We start from the raw sequence: 17,434 nt of genomic DNA on the forward strand, positions 1-17,434 counted from the left end.
GGTTCATATTGTCTCTCCCCTTCCGATCTCCCCTTTCCTGCCCCAGACCACAATGCAGGAGGTCTGAAAGGACTCCCAAGCCTGTATTTATACAAGAAACTGGAATGATTCTGATGTAGTTGGTTCACACCTTGAGAAATGCTCCTCAGGTAATATAACAAGAAATGATTCATCTGCTACAGAAGAAGATCTCCAAAAACAGTCCATCACATAGTTTCTAGCAGCCCCAAATATTGCAATATTTCTTTGCGCCAATGTCTCCAGAGCCCTAAATATGCCAATGTGTGTGGAGAATCTCCAAGAACCCCCATCAACTTCTGCTAAGCAGTGTTGCCCAGACACTAGTTTGAGAAATAGTGAAACAAGCAATGTGTAGACCACAAGTAACAAGAACACTACAAAACCAACCTGGAATACAACATTTACTGTGCCATATGTTAGTTTTGATTCTTTAATCAATTAAAGCTCTCTGAAAAGCAGTTTTATCTATAAAATGGAGTAATGATACCTAAACTTTAAGTCTGGGTTAAGAGTTAAAGATAAATATATAGGACAAATAGTTAAGCATTCAATAATTAGTAATTAAGTAGTAATTTATTAGTCTACTTTTTAAAAACTCCCATAAATTAGGCATTTGAATTTTTTGTCCTTAATGTAAGTTCAAGAAAACAGTAAACTATTAAATATAATTAGGCAAAAGAAAAAAAAAACACCCTACAAAATATTAGGGTCATTTTGTTTTGGTTAGTGCTGTTACATAAATAAATAAACTTCACTGAACAAAGATACTATATGGCCAAGAAAAATGTCTTATTTTAAAAGTCTTGTTCAGCCTTAGTCACTGTGGATGGATGACACACTTGAAATTAAAAAGAGGAATAGGAATTTTCCCCTTTATTCCTTCTTTTTATAATATAAAAATCTTCCTATTCTCTGTTTATCTTTTCAGCTACTTCTATTTCACCTGTATCTTTCCTCACAGGTCCATTGAATAAAAAATAGTGTCACTGTAATTTTCTGTAATTTTTTCTTCCCTGTAGCTTATTGTCACTTTGATCTCGGCTTTCAAGACATACAACTTCTTCTCCAAGAGAAACATAAATGGCTGATCAAAGTGTATTTGCAGAGGCCAAGTTAAGGTAGGTGAAGCAGTAGCCTATCCAGATATTATATTTACAATACGATATTTGGCTTGAAATTAAATTGTAATGAAGCAAAACAAAGGATATCTTTTATATTAAGCTTTGATGTCTAACAGGGATCAAATGATCCCTGTTAGCACAAAATAATAAGATGTATGTGCAGACAAGCATTTCTTTAAAGTCATAAACAATGTTCATTCTAGGAGTTAAACAGGGACATAGTTAGTTTTGATAAAAACCCCAAATGTCCCATATTTAAAAGTCTTTAAATCGATGTGTTGTTACAATGTAATGAAAACATAATGGAATATCCAGGACCACAATCAAAAGCTGAATTCGAAGATAAAACCTCTCCATACACCATATTTTATGAAAGAAAATTGGTTGATTAATGGAATCCACAAGGTTCGAAATATAAGCATAAACAATTAGAATTGAAATTGTATTACCCAGGAAAAGAGCTCAAATTCTCCTGAAATATGTGTTTCTGAAGCTTTTCCCTATCACTGGAACCTAATGAATCATATTTAGCATGTTCATTGCATAAAAGGTAGGGATTAATTTAATAGCAAAAGGTTTATCATGGCAAAACATGGGAATTGATAATATTTGATTTTTATAAGTTAAGCAGAAAATGCTATTGTAGAAGGCTTGTTGTTTGTTTTTGCAACAAAATATTTAGTATTCCTGCCAAGAGCTAACAATACTTTATGCATTTAAAGTGACCTTTTTTAAAAATAAAGGTGTTTTATGAATAGTAGAACACATGAATATGACTTACAAATGATCCAAATGACATGACACATTTCCAAACTTAACAGAATGTACCTGACCAGTTATATTTAGCTCGAATAACAAGCATAAAAACAATTTACTGCCTTCATGAAATTCAGAATTTAGAAGACTGCTAATTTTATGAACTCATATACTGCAAAATTAAAATCTAGTATAAATTTTATTTTAGGGATAATTTTTTATCCTATTTATTATAGAAGTGTTAATTTCTCTTGGTTTTACATATGAAAATACTATCTTACATCTTTCATGATGATTTTATCCTATTTGTTCTGATTTCTTGAGTTTTCTTTAGACCTTAAAGTATACTTTTTCAGTTTCTTTTTAATTTATTCTATTTACAATATACTCCTCTTGATTCCTCGGGTTCTTGAAATTTTTTTCTCTGTAAAAATGTAAAATTCATAATAAACTTCACAATTTATATTAATAAATTTTTTACAATCTCATTTTTAGGTTAAGTTTTTTTTTAATCTACTTCAGAAATATATTGCATTCTTTCAATGATGTAGCTTTAAATTTCAACATAAAACATTACAACTTTTAATATTTTCCAAGAATATATCTAAAAGAAAATAAATAAATAAATAGATAAGCAAATAAATAAATAAATAAATAAGCCCACATAGCTTAAATTTCAAAGCAGATTAAATAAAGTGGTTCTTATAAGAACTTTTTGGTGAAATCAGTTCATAAACAAGAGCAAGAAAACCAAACCAAACTAATAAAGACGAATACCCTTCTCTGAAGTTCACGTGAGGTTTATGAGCTGATGTGCGTTTACAAGAGTTAGGTTTCCGGTCCTGCTGTTTTAAATCTCCAAACATGAAGCTACTACGACACTTACATAGAGAAATTCCCTAAATTTTGATTAAAAGCTAAAACGTGTCTGCTGTTTTCCTCTACTTTGTTGTGGGAAAAAAGAGTGAAAATGGTAATAAATCAAACCCATATTTCTTTACTATTTAATGCATTTTGATGTCACACTAGCAAAAATGTCAAAAGCTAGTGAGCGCTGACTTTTTTTCCCGACTCTCCCTCACTCCCTTTTTTTTCTTAACTCCAAAAAAGGCCAGATTTCTCAAAAATGTGTTCTCTGGTTTAAAACCATGTATGTCAAGTTTCAGCCCAGAGCAAATTTTTATGGCTGAGTAATAAATGCCTGAAACTCAGGGTTCATAATGGAAGTGCTGACACAGCCCTAACTACTATGCAGCCGTGCGAATGGCGCCACGATTATATCTGCTAGAGATTCTTTTAAAAGTTTGCAAAATACTGTCTTGCTTTAAAAAAAAAAAAAAAAAAGCCAGAGAGAGTTTGATGCCAACATAAACATGCTTTTAACCCATTATGTGCTAATTTGCAGAAAACTCATTAATAGAGAATAAGGTGCACAGTGCAGCAGTAATAGGAAATGTCCTCTCAAACTTCTTTCTGACTTTTACCAGAACTTTAATCAATTCCATGAAGCATGAGGAACAGTTAAAACTTGAGGGTGTTTTTTACTCAGGAGTGAAGAAGGAGGCGCAATGGTTTGCCAGAGAAGACGATTTGGAGACGAGTTGTGGCGGGGTTGGGGGTACCAAGACACACAACACATAACCTGGCTCCTTATCACCCAATACATCTTAAGGATATTTTGCAAAAGAAAGAAGAGAATACTTTAATAAATCTGACTTATTTTGTTTTGTGCTACACCTGTCTTGCTTTAATGATCTACTTACCTACTTTAAAAATATATATGTTCTTTGTAGGTGTTCAAAGGTAAAATTTCTTCAATCGTATCCATTTATAATCTCTTGGAAAAACTAACTCTTGTGCCTTCTATGAATGCCAGTGTTAAAGATGCTGAATTCTCTCCCTGCCCTCGGTTGTACCCCAGAACTTGACAGTTATCAACCTTGCTCAATGCCTGAGAAGGCTGAAGTGAGTGCATATGACCAGTACATATTCATTCCTACAAATGTTCCCAGTGACAACTATGTGACACGCTGTGCCAGAGCCATGGCATCTTTAAAGTTTTTAAATCGAGTGGCCTTCTAATTAGAATTATGTTGATCAATATTTGGGACACTTAGTAGGAAATATGGAAGAATTTTTTTAATCTATACTCTGTTCTCATGGATTCTCCATTTGTCAGTAAGAAAGATAATTTCAAAATTCTCTTTTGTTTCCAGGGCAGAGAATCTCAAAAGGATACAGAGTTAGATTTTTAAGGAAACATCACCTGTAGTATTATCATCCCCTTTCTTTACTTTTTTTGTTTTTGTTTCTTGTTTTGCTTTCTTGTTACTGTTATACAATGGAGTGAACTAGATAACACAACAATTGATAACAAGTGTCTTATTTAATCACTACTGAGTAATAATTTTATTGGAATCATGACTGGACTTGTTGCTGGAAATGTGGATGGTTTGTATTTTATTTGCTTCTATCAGTCAGTCAGAAAAACAAACAGCTTGCTTTGGAGATTAAAGTTTATGTTGCTAAATGTAATGTATTGAACAGTCACAAAAAACCTTCCACAAAGTGGGTGTACATTTAATTTTTTCTTACCTCTATAGTCCCTTAACCCTTGGTTAAAAAAATAAAATAAAATGATGACTCAATTTATCTCTCACACCATACCTTCCTTCACCTCCTGTTTTTTGTCTTGATTTTCCAGTTCTGAATCATGGCCATTTTTAGGTTCCACCATTTCTTCGTCTTCCTCATCCTCTAGAAAAAAGAAAGAGAAAAATGCGTTATTATTGTTCCTTCAAATCAAAGTCTTTGGTTGATGGTGGGAGGTAGGGGCAAAGGGTAGAGTTCCAATCATTTAGGGCAACTTCTAAGTAAATCAGTCCACAATGAATGCCCAAGATATATGTTCATGAATATATAAATAAATTTTCTCCGAAAGGGGTCTCTTTGAAAGTCCCCCCAGCTGCCGAGAAAACCGCCCTGAGTCAGCACCTGCTACGTCCACCTCCAGGCCCTCACCACATGGGATGTCTTGGAATTGCCTCCCTGACCTCTGAAGCTTCTTTGGAGATGGCCCAGGAACAGATCTTAAAATGTTTCCACCTGGGGCACATTCTCCACAGGGGACACCTGCTGTACAGACGACTCATTTCCAATTTAATTCTCACCAAATTAATTTAGTTTTGACCTACAGGAAAGGGTTAAATACAGGTCTGACCCCAGGTCAAATGCCACTGGCAAGTAAGCCTCTGGGGGTAGGGCCCCAAAAGTCACTACCATTGGCCTGGGAGAAAGCAACCAACCAACATGGCATTTACACATTCAGAGCAGCTCATGCATTAATGTGAATTTAATGAGCACTAACAAATGGACCCAGTCGACTACCACTGCCAGATGTTATAGTGCCCTTCCTGCCCTATGCTAATGTGGGCTCGCTCACTTGCTCTCTCTGCTCTCAACCCGCCTTTCTTAGAGGCCCCTTTCTTGTAGTGCCTGAAATTTCAGTCATAATGTAGAAGATATAGGGGAGAGTCAAGGTGTCACAAAAAAATCCAATAAAAAATTAAAACTTGCTTTCACAAGTTTTTAATGTATTATTTCCACTCTTAAGTATTATATTCACTGTAGGTTATTGACTTCATTCAAATGGAGTTGGAAAAAAAATAGATTCACTTCCTCCCCCCATATATTCATTCATATATTCATTTATTCATTCAACAAATATTTATAGACCTTCTATAAGATCTCAAGCTCTATGGATAGTCCCATTTCCATCACAATAAATCCTGAACTTGACATCAACTAAAATTTCAGCACCAACCACTTAGAGAACGCATTACAAATGTACACTTAAATGCCCAAATAAATAAATATGCATAGACTGAAAAGCAACTCCAAAAGTTCTGACTATATTAAGCAAGTCATTTGTGGAAGGAATATCAATTAAAAAAATATGAATATATAAAGTAGAGCATTGCAATTTAGACATTATTTTTTTTAAATGTGACTTTTCATTGAAATATAGTACTCTATATGCATGTCTGAAGATCGTGGAACCAACCTTATTACTTTATAACCACACTATATACATATCAGAAAAAATGTAAAACAAAGGAAAATTGTCATTTATTATTAACATGTTAACACATTTATTAACACATTATTATTAACACATACCTATGAGATTAAAAGTTGCACTTAAAATACTGACAAGAACAGTGAGTTATACAGATTTTTAGACAAAGCCTTAAAATGTTAAGTTGTAAATAGCACAGTTAAATGCATACCCACATATACAGATATTACTGCTATCTATTCATTAAAAACCTGTTTGGAAAGTCCTGAACAAAGCATTCACCTCCACATGATTTTTCTTCCTGATCCAAAGATCTAACACAACACTCAGCAAGGCACTAGCTGGAGGGAAGTTTATTCTGGTAAATCTTGGATGGAGAAACAATTTTCAAAAGGTCACCAATCTGTTTGAAAGTGGCTCCATTTCTGAACCTTCTAGAGACATTTCTTCAAATGTAATGGATTCAGCCGCAATGCCCTGACATTTACCAACTGCAAGTAGATACGAGTGCAAAGATAAGGCCCATGTTATGCACTGAATTGTGTCCCCCATCCCCAAAATCATGTGTTGAAGACCTAACCGCCAGTACCTCAGGATGTGACCATATTCGGAAGCAGATGCAATTACTTAAAATAAGTTCATACTGGAGTAGAGCAGGCACCTAATCCAAAATGACTGATGTCCTTATAAAAAGGGGAAATGTAGACACACAAGGAGAATGCCATGTGAAGATGAAGGCAAAGATTGGGGTGATGTGTTAATAGGCCAAGGAACATCAAAGATTGCCAGCAAATCTCCGGAAACTAGGGAAGAGGCATGGAAAAGCTTCTTCCTCGTATTCCTCAGAAAGAACCAACTCTGCCAACACCTTGATCTTGGAATCCTAGCACCCAGAACTGTGAAACATAAGTTTCTATTTAAAACCCAGTTTGTGGTACTTTGTTACAGTAGCATTATTAGCAAACTAATAAAGCCAGTAAAGTGCCTTGCTTTCTATGATTTCATGATCCTGTAAGAGAGACACAGGCAATATACAATAATAATAGCTATGGCAGTGATGAATGCTTTACTTGTATAAATCTAATTTATTTATCAGAATTTGGTTCCATTAGGCTAATTTTATAGATGAGGAAACAGAGCAACACCATCTCCACCCACACACACAAAAAGCAAAAACAAAAACAAAAAAACAACTACCAACCACATCGAGCTTTATGTTCTGTGTGGTTCTGACTGTTTTCAGGTCTATGACCTTTAACCATTATGCCTCCCTACCCACCGCATGGCATGAAACAGAAATGCAGAGGAGAAAGACCTAGAGCACATGCGGGTGTGAGGGCCACTCGCAGTGCCAGGCGGGGTTCGTGGGTGCTCTTTAAGGCAGACGTCACATGGCCTCAAAGCGAATAGCTCATCTACACATAAGGCTCAGCTGAGGAGAGTTAGGTTTCACGTCCTTGAGAGCCATCCCTTACGTGCTGTTTCATTTGTCAAGAACATACATTCTGCATCCAAAGTCTGTTCTCATTTTCACTTTGGAATCTACTTCCTTGAGACGTGACCAGCAATGCTTAGTACAAAGCACTAACTCCTCCTGCCTGACAGATTCACGGCCTGGCTGGGAGCAGGACATCAAGGGAAGTAACTGACCTGGGTTCAAGAATGGAGTCTACTTGCTAGCCTCTCAATTTTACTCCATTCATAAAAACTCTGCGGCCCTGTTTCCTCATTTACTGAATTGAGTAAATAATAACCCTTTCTTAAAACACAATGTCGTTGTAAGAATGATCAAATAAAATAATTGATGTGAAACTGCTTTTAAACTACCAAAAGAGTTGGGAATCCCCGCACCCAGAAACCTTCAAAACGGCATTGCCTTAGCTTGTATGTGAATGAAGATTTATTGAGCACTTACTATGCACCTGGTGCTGGGAATATGACAGAGAACAAGACAGACCCCCAAAATTTCTCTGTGCATGGAGCTTCCATTTGAGTTAGAGGAGAAAAACCACAAAACAATAAACAAAACTTACACTGTAACAGATAAATGCTGCAGGGAAATAGCAAGCTGGAAAGGGAGATTGGGCATGACAGTAAGGGAAGGAAGAGATGAAATTTAAAATAGAGTGTTCAGGTAAGGCGCACTGAGGGGACATTTGAGTAACAGTTTTAAGGAGTTACGGGAGTGAGTCGTGTGAAGATCTTGAGATAGTAATACTAATAACAAACAGATTCTTCCGTCTTGTTGTGTGGACCCAAGGGGTAGAATGGGTCAAGATCTAAAATTAATTTATTATCAGTTCCTTTGACTATGGAAAACAATTGTGCTTTTATCAGAGCCATCTAGTCTGTATATTCACATTTTCTAGTTCTCAAAATGTAGTTGGTTTCACCAATGACTTGAATTAGTCAGCTTTAAATAGCATCAAGTTCTCAGCTTTAGCAGATATAAGGGTTTTTATTTTAAACATTAATTCCTGGAAGAGTCAAAAAGCAACATCATGACAGAAAGTGCCACGTAGAGATATTGAAAAAATATTATTCTATAAGGGCTTGGCTATAAAAAGGGCTGGGTTTGTGATAGCAATGTATTAGTCTGTGCACGAAGTGTGTGGGTCAACAGCAAGTTATCCTTTTCTTCAAATAGAAAATCCTTCCCCAGAGAATATGTTTTTGATGTTTTTTTTAAAAAAAAAAACAACAAATATTTATTGTGTTTATAATATGTACCAAGTCCCATAATGAGATACTGTGAACACGAGAGAAACAAAATAAAACAAAAACAAAAACAAAAAAAGATACCTGTCCTTTTAAAGCGGTTACAAACCAGCTGTAGGCATTCATCTTTAGTGACCACAGAATTCTTTGTCTACCAGCCTTTTAAAGACACAAAGTAAGTGTTTCAGTGGATTTGCTAAGGAAATAAAACACAAGAGACTGGTTTGTTTCTCCACATACTGATATGTTTGCCTTGCTCAGCAAAGAGAGCATATTTTTCTTTAAGACTCTGGTTTCCTTTCTGGTGCAATTGGAATTACTTCTGTTGAAACCATTTTTAAAACAGTTAAATAACTTTAAAGAAAAGGATTTATGTAGACCTGTTACAGACTACTGATATATGAGTTGTGCCACTAGTTCATACCCAGTTACATTTCCTCTGAGATTGGAAGGGAAAAAAAATTACCACCCATGCATGGTTTCCTGTACCAGGTCCACACAAGAAATTAAACTAGTGGCAGAACTTAATGACCTGTCAGTGAAGGGGCTAATTTCCAACAACGGCATCTTTGGGCCACAATATTTTATTTAGCACCCAAACGCTGCCTTCTGCAGTTGCTACATTGGTTCCGTCTGAAGTCGGAAAAATCTTTGGTAACCACTGTCCTCTTTCCTGAGGATTTTCTGAAGGTCTAATAATGAATAATTGCGTGTTCAGCAACAACCACATGTAACACAGTGAGCACAGGCCTGACCCTTTCTATGAGCTCCAGAAGGGTCAGTTCCTCTACCAGGCTGTGTAGTCAATTTGAGTATGCCACAGTCTTCTGACTGCTGAACTGTTCTGATGGTCACGAATTTGAGACACTGGGAAGGGAGTGGAGTGGAACGTTTGTCAGTGTTTGGAATACAATATGACAACCGCTTTCTGTCTGCGGGGAATCTCCTAGCAGTTATACTGTATTGATGACATGCTGGACCCTACTTTCTTCTCCTAAAGCCAAGGGGAGACATTTTTCCGCTCGCCATCTCTGGTAACCAGGGAACAGGAGGATCTGGGAAGTCAGACTTAATGCTCCAAACTGTGGCTTTGTTTTTGGATACAGGAAGCAAAGCTGAGGGGACAGTTAGGATTAATTTGGGGCAACATGCCATAATAGCAGTGGTGTCCAACATCCTGGCCAGATTGCTCGAGAGGACCACGGCCTGGGTTGGTTCCTGTCCATTTCTCAAGCCTGTTCCTTCTGCCTCCTGTTGATTCCGTCAGCACCAGCTTTCCTTCCAGTGAATCTCACTGAACTTGGTGCCTCCTGCTTGCAACCAAAACCCTGAGCGGTGCAGGGTGGCCCTCTCTGAAGACGAGGACTTGTGTTTTATAAAGTCAGTGGTTTCTCACTTTTCTGTGCTCTCTCTAGGGCTTGCAAAGCCCCAGGATAAAAGAGTCTGAGTGCCTGGATGGAGTTCCTGCTGCTCTGCTCCTGGCTTTTCAGGAGGGGGCTGTGGTCCCTCCATCTGCCACCTCATGGAAGACCACTAAGTCCGGTCAGATACAGAAGGGCAGCGGAAAGCAGAGCAGGCCATCTCACTCCATCCTTCTTGACTCCAAAGGCTAGCTTGCTGCTGCCAAAAAGGGGAGTCACAAAGCGATTACCACATGACTTTGAATCAAACAAGCCAGCGACTACAAGATGCACAATTACTTTATGTAGCACTAAGAAAAACAATTATTGCTAATTAAATCATAACATCATCAATTCTAATGTGAAAAATTGTGAATGTTGGAATTGATAAAATAATTTGTGGCTTAGGAATAAATAGAAACAGATTTCCAAAAGATAAAAGGGCTAGCAAGAACACAGAGTTACTTCTAAATCAATCTTATAACTGTGCTGTTGGTGAACAGATGTAAAGAGAGACAGAGGTACTTTTTTGGGGGCAGAGGACAGTAATTAGATGTATTACTTTCAATGTAAGAACAAATGCCCTAGCCGCTTTTCTATAAATATATATATATATATATATATATATATATATATATATACACACATAAACATTTCAGAGAGTGATTCTTTTTATAACATATTTAATTTTTTTCAATAGAAAAACAAGCAAGGGTCTCTAAGTCCTTTCGATTCCTCCTCCAAAATGTCTCAAATTCATCTCTGTCTTTACTGCACTGCCCTAGTCCAGGCCATCACCATCTCTTGCCCGGAGTATTATAACAGCTTTTTGACTGGTCATCCTCCCACTAAGTCTTGCTCTGTATTTACATAGTTTCTTTCTTTTCTTTTTTTTTTTTAATTTAAAAACACATCTATGCATGCTTTCGCCACCAAAAAAAACTTCTGTAGTTCTCTAAAAAATTTGGTATAAAAGCCCATGGCTTCTTCTTGTCTCTCTCACCTCAGCTTCCTCTATAGACGATGCACAATCCGGTGACATCCCAGCAGGATTATGCCTTGAAGGCATTGCACTTTATTTTTTTCTTCTTATGTTGGTCTTCCCTCCAATACCCACTAGATGATTATTACTGGTCCTTCACGAGGCAACTCCAGAGCTTTAGCATTTCCCCCCAAGCAGACTTGTTGACCTTCTCTACTGTTCAACCACCCCTCCTTTTTATATATCTCTATGATATCACATCTCAGACCACTTGAAATTAGGTTTATGCATCTATCTCCACAATCAGATGAAAAGTCCCTCAAGACCTACTTTTATTAGTAAAATCGATGTCAAGTACTGAGACTAGAAACAATGAGACAGGTGATTGCTCTGAAAAGGTAGGAGTTATGAATCACACTGTTTAGGACCTTGCATGACAGAACGAGTTTGGACTTCTTTCTGGAGATCAGTGTCCCCCTTTTAATAAACACAGGTCTCATTTAGCCCATAAGAATTAATTTAAATTTCAGAAAGAATTCAAGGCATTGATGATGCTAAATATAGCTTCTGGAACCTCATTTATCTCCTTCTCAGCCAGCCCTTTATGCATATTCGGATATATCTCTTTAAGGAGCTGCCTGACTCTTGATGAAAATACTGCTGTCAACCAGCCCTGTAGAGAAACTGGAGGCTTTTAAAAACACAGGAGACAAGGTCATATTTTGTTTAAGAATACGGAGGCGATTTGGAGGCAGTATGAAGGCTGGAGCAGAGTCAGGAAACCTGGAAGGAGGGAGATAGTTAGAAGGTAAGCTATAGCTGTAGTCCAAGCAACCAGATGATGAGAACTTGACCTTGGATGGTTTAGTTACCAGTGGGTGTGATGAACTGAACTGTAAATTTAGACCCGTGTTTGTACAGCAGACAGTGAAGGCTCTCGGACAGAACTCACTCAAGTCACCCTATCCTTGGACCAGCTTCGTGCATGGTTTGCCAATTTTGCCAGGAGTTTAAAGAGAGCCACCCTCCCAATATGTATCATAGCGGCCAAAATAAAGTATAACGTGCACCACTGAATGCTTACACAAACCAAGGTGAGCGCCTCTGTGCTTTAAAAATATGCAGGAACGACATATTTTGTGGGATTTTCAGTAAGCACTTTGTTAAATATACTACATGCTAATATTTAAAAAACCTTCACTTTCTGGTCTAGAAAAATCTGGCCAGAGTAAAGAAAACATACATTTCTCATCGTACAGAGCGCTCCTGTTAACACTCTCGGCCACATCAGTTCTCTCCTAAGGCTCTAACATGACAGTACTTGGAAAGTTTACTTCCTGATGGAATGTCACCCAAGACATTGCAAATGAGAGGAAATGAAAGAAAATATTCTAAACGAGAGAGGAAGCCAGAGAATAGTACTTTTTAGCAGCTGTTTCTGAAACTTGTAATTGTACTGATATATAATATGTGTACAGTAAATATGTGTTGAATGGAGCTGGTGTGGATTAGTCAGCTTGCATGGAGGGACAGATATCAGGAAGAGAACAATGCTCTTCTCAGAGATGTCCAGGCAGGGCCCCATGTGTAACTTCAGCATTTGAAGTTTGGGATGGGAAGGCTTGATTGACCTGTATTTCCATACATTTTCCTCCTTAAAAACCTTTAATAGTTCCCTATTTCCAAGATTAGATCAGCATTTAAGGCTCATCATCATCCGACCCCCAACTTAATTCCTCAGCATTGCTCAAAGCAGAATAGCCCTTGACTCAACTGTATATGAAATAGGCCAAGTTTGTTGTCAGAAACCACCCCTCCATCTTCCCTCTCCTTAGTTTTTTGTAGTTTTCAGACTAAGCTTTTGTAGTTTTCTCCCAAGTTTTCTCAGGAGGTCATGGAGCCTTCAGCCATAGAAGAGATCAACTGGATGAACTAATTCATATTAATGAATTAGAGAACAGTAACTCAAATAAATTAATCTCTAATGACAAACTGCAGTTCTTGCAGGGTAGATTTTGAGCAGAGCCACCGCTCAGATCAGTCCTCTGCCCTGCATCCTTGGACACTGAACCATCCATGGGACAATTCCAGAAAGCAGCACTGCTATCGCACTCATGCAAACAGGGCCTCTGGAGCTGAACAGGGCACAGACTCTATGTCTGTCCTTGGCGGCCTTATTTATATAGATCTACACACACGCACACATACACATTCTAGGCAATAATTCAAAAACCCTTGAAAATGTAATTCTTGGCTACTTGGAAAGAGAAAAAGAACTCCTAGCTTTCTTTTTCTGACTTAAATCATTTTTGCCGCCTACTTTTGAGTTGGGCCAATCCCACACCCTATTCTTTGTTTCCTCTACCATTTCATCCAAATGTGCAAATCCATACATCCTTTCAGTGGAATAACTGCTTGTGAAAAAGAAAATTCAGGTCACAGAAACAGAGATGTCATCCTATTAACTTTCAACAGTGACTGTAGATACATCCCAAGGAAGGTAAAACCTCAGGTCTTCAAGTACTAAACTGGTTATTGTTATGTTAGAAACCATTTAGAAACATTGTTTTACCTATAAAAAAAATTGTTCTGAAAGAGAAAGTGGTACCTTCCGTCTCTAAGTATTGTCAACTTTGATGATTAATATCAGAGCAATTGTCGCATCAGTTACTGCACATATAGGTCATCTCAATATTACATGTTCTCTAGCATTCCTTTTATTAAAAGGATCAAATCTTGTTAATTCTCTTTGTATCACCTCCACTTGTAAAACCCTTTATCCTTTCCACTTCCTTCTCTTTGGTTAAGGCCTCTATGGCTTTTTATGTAGCTTACTGTCCGGGTCCCCTACCTGGCATTCCTATGTTCACCCTCTCTGTACATGAACCCTTGCTACAAACAACACTGTCAGATTAATCTCTTAAAATAGAACTTTGGTCATATAAATTTCCTAGTGAAAGCCTTTGATACCATGACATGCAGAACATAAGCTAGATTCCTTGGTCTAGTCTCCAAGTCTTCTAGAGTCTGGCCCCAAAATATGTTTCTGGCCTGAATTTCCTCTACCATGTTCGTCTCACTTCACCCTTGCTTCTGTACACACTCCATGCAGTCTACACTGATACTGCGTTTGCTGCACAAATGTCCACATTCCATCTGTCCCTTGGTTCACGTTGCTCCCTCAGCATTTAATATGCTGCTCAGCATTCCAAGTGCTGGAGATACAGCGGTGAACAAAATAGACATAATTTCCTATACTCATGGAGCTTGCAGTCTAGTGAGAGAGATAGATAACAGCGAAGATAAGTAAGGTATTCAGTTGGTTAGAGAGTTGCAAATGCTAAAGAGAATAGCAAAGGAGGGAAGGAGGGGGAAGTGGTAGCTATCACCATTTTACACAGGTTGCTAAAGATGTCCTTACCTAAAGGTGGCATTTGAAAAAAAGACTCAAGGAACTGAGGGAATCAAGCCATATGGATACCTGGGGAAAGCATTCTAGCCAGAGAAAACAAAAGTACAAGGGCAGAATTTTTCCTGGAGTATTCAAGGCCTGGAATACTTTCATATCTTCCCACAAGTAAAAACCAGCTTTACTTCAAGATTTGATTCAAATACCCCCAGTTCCCCATCTCTCTCCTGTTCTTCATCCTTGGAAAGGCTTTCTTCCTCGTTGAACCCTTCATAGCACTTCAGCTGGGTTTCTCTTAACCTTTATTCAACCAATCAAAGAATGCTTATGTTTAAGATTATGGCATTTATCATTCTCTACTTTGTTTACTATGTTTTTATTTTAAGTAGAACACGTCCCTGTGCATTGAGGAGTTTTCTTCTCCATCCAAAATTCTAAACTTCTTGAGAGTAGGATGGATTAATTATTCATATTTATTTGCCCCAATATGGGTGTTAAATAAGTGTTCTTGACTGTTTTAAATGTGAATTGTCTCATCTACATGGTAGTTCTAAAAAATACATTTTCTCAGTGGTTCCCCCAATGTTTTAGCTGGATCACAAATCTCCTGAACTTAATTTCAACTTCTAAGATTCCTTTTCCTGATCTCTGGGTCTCATCATCATTGACAGCAAACTTGTCTAAACTTATCCTGAGACTCCGCACACTCACTGTAAGATTCGTGGTTCTTTGTTTCCTGTCCTTGTCACTGGTCATTAGGTATTAACTCACCACCTAACGTGTGCTCTCAGGTCTATTCTAGGCATCATGGGAAAACAATAGCTATTGATTTAATGTTCAGATATGTCAAACTTTGTGGTAAATGTTTTATGTCCATTATCCCATCTAATTTTCATAAGAACTCACAGAGGCTTACACAATTAGTTTTCCCTATATGTGAAGAAAGTGACTTAGAAAGGAAGATGATCTGACTAAGTCATAGAGCTAGAGGAAGTAATGAAGCCAAGATTCAAACCCATGTTTTTCCAACTCCAAAACCCCACAATTTACTGCTAAACCATACCAAACAGCATAAAGGAAGAAAAGGGAATGGTAATGGACATTTGTAGCTTTGACCACCCAGAATCCACCACCCCACTTCCTGGAATAAGAATCCCCCTATTGTTCTTGGGTGGACCCCTCCTTCCCCTCTCTAAGCTAAGTAAATCCTTCTTAAGGTTTAAGGGGAAACTTTGTATCTGAGGCAATGGGGCCAGATTTTTATTTGTAAGAGCCAATTAACTTTCTTTTGTCTTAAGTAATTTAGGGTTAGTTTCTCTGCCACTTTCAACCAAAAAAAGTACAAATGGTCAGGAACTAATAATTATTGAGTACCTACTTTGTGTTCTGTATTTTCTCAACATAGTCTCTTTCAGCATGCATGCTATCCTGCAAGGTAGCACAGAATTGAATGCATGAGTCTTTTCACCATGCTGTTGAGATTCAAATCCTGGTTCTAATACTTAGTAGTAAACTTGAACTACTTAACCCCTTATGCCTTAGTTTCCTGGGCTGTTGATTACAGAATTGCCCTCCTTGAATAATAGTGATTCTTTAACTGCTCAATATACTTAAAGAATATTTTATTATTATTAATGAAGACATTGAGACTCAAAAGAGGTTAAATAAAGTGCTGAAAGTCAGACAGCTACTAAATTATAAAGGGAGATTTTGGAACCCAAGTTTCGAGACTTCAAATTTCATTCTGTTTCAGCTTTGTCCATACTGTCTCCCAGTTACCTGATGTAGGCTGTGAAGTATGCAGATGTTTCAGTGCATTCGAGAGTGAGAATAAGCACGGCCAATGGAGAAGAAAGATCATGAAGTGGCAAAGCCATTTTGGAGCAGAGATGAAAACAAAGCAGCCACCCATATTCTATCAAACAGACCCCCAGCTTCTCTTTCCTTGTCTAGTCAGTGTAACACCATCAGTGGGCTGTTGCACAATTCATGTGTAGTTTCAGAAGTGTACCCGCCTGCTGCAGAGTGGTCTGCTTTGGACAGTCTTGTCTTCTTCAGTGCAAGACCATGTCTACAGGAAGTTCCCTGCTCCATAGCTTACCCCATGAGTTACACTCTCCCCTTGCTGATCCTGCTTCAACTGAGCTAGCTTCTTAGCCTTTTCGTGATCTTGCCAAGAACTTTAACTTTCGTGGCTTTTGCATTTGCCATTCCCTCTGCCTAGAATGCCATTTTTCTGAATACTCACATGTCTTTCTCATGACCTTTTTAGGGTCCCTGTTCAAATCCCACATCATCTTTGAGGTCTTCCCTATCCAATCCATATACTATATCAACATGTCTTGCCCCATTCTGCCCTGGCACATAGCACTTGTTTCTCCTTTAGCTTGATGTGTGTGTTGTTTTTGTTTTTGTTTTTAATTTCATAGCACTGATAGCTACCTAATTTTATACATTTAATTACGTATTTATTATCTCCCACTACTAGACAGGTAATTCTACATCAATAACTATATCTCTTCTTTGCTGTATCCAAAACACAGAAAACTGCTGAATATGTGGGAGGCGGCAATAAATATTTGTTGAATGAAAAGATGACTGAATGCACAGATGAATAGCGAGGCAGCACTGTATCTTGAAACCAACACACACACAATTCCATGAGCCAGCAGAGTAATGGCATTCCTGCTACGGAAATCAGAATTCCCCATCTTGTCATAGGGGCTTACAACCCTACAGATCTGGTTTCTTCAAATGGGAATTTTCTATCTCTTTTGCATTCTTATTACTTAGAAAATGGAAATGAGGTCTTCTGAGTGCTTTGTGCTGACTTTCACTTCAGCATTTTCTCATTCTAGTGTCCCGTCCCCAGCCCAGAGAGAACTGATATATTTTCCATCTGGAAATACATAAAAATTCATCACGGTCCAATTCTCAGGGAAGATCATT

The 17,434-nt window shown here is 37.8% G+C and overlaps 1 protein-coding gene across 1 annotated transcript in view; it reads right to left on the reverse strand.

The window, feature by feature from the left end:
• Window positions 1-17,434, reverse strand: part of DYNC1I1 (dynein cytoplasmic 1 intermediate chain 1) — a 276,198-nt gene that overhangs the window by 109,538 nt on the left and 149,226 nt on the right. The window contains exon 6 of the mRNA XM_039878046.1: window positions 4,566-4,655. Within this exon, the coding sequence (XP_039733980.1) occupies window positions 4,566-4,655 (90 nt within the window). The remainder of the gene's footprint in view (window positions 1-4,565; window positions 4,656-17,434) is intronic.

This window comes from Pteropus medius, unplaced genomic scaffold, assembly GCF_902729225.1.
Source record: "Pteropus medius unplaced genomic scaffold, Ma_sr-lr_union100, whole genome shotgun sequence".
Taxonomy (NCBI): domain Eukaryota; kingdom Metazoa; phylum Chordata; class Mammalia; order Chiroptera; family Pteropodidae; genus Pteropus; species Pteropus medius.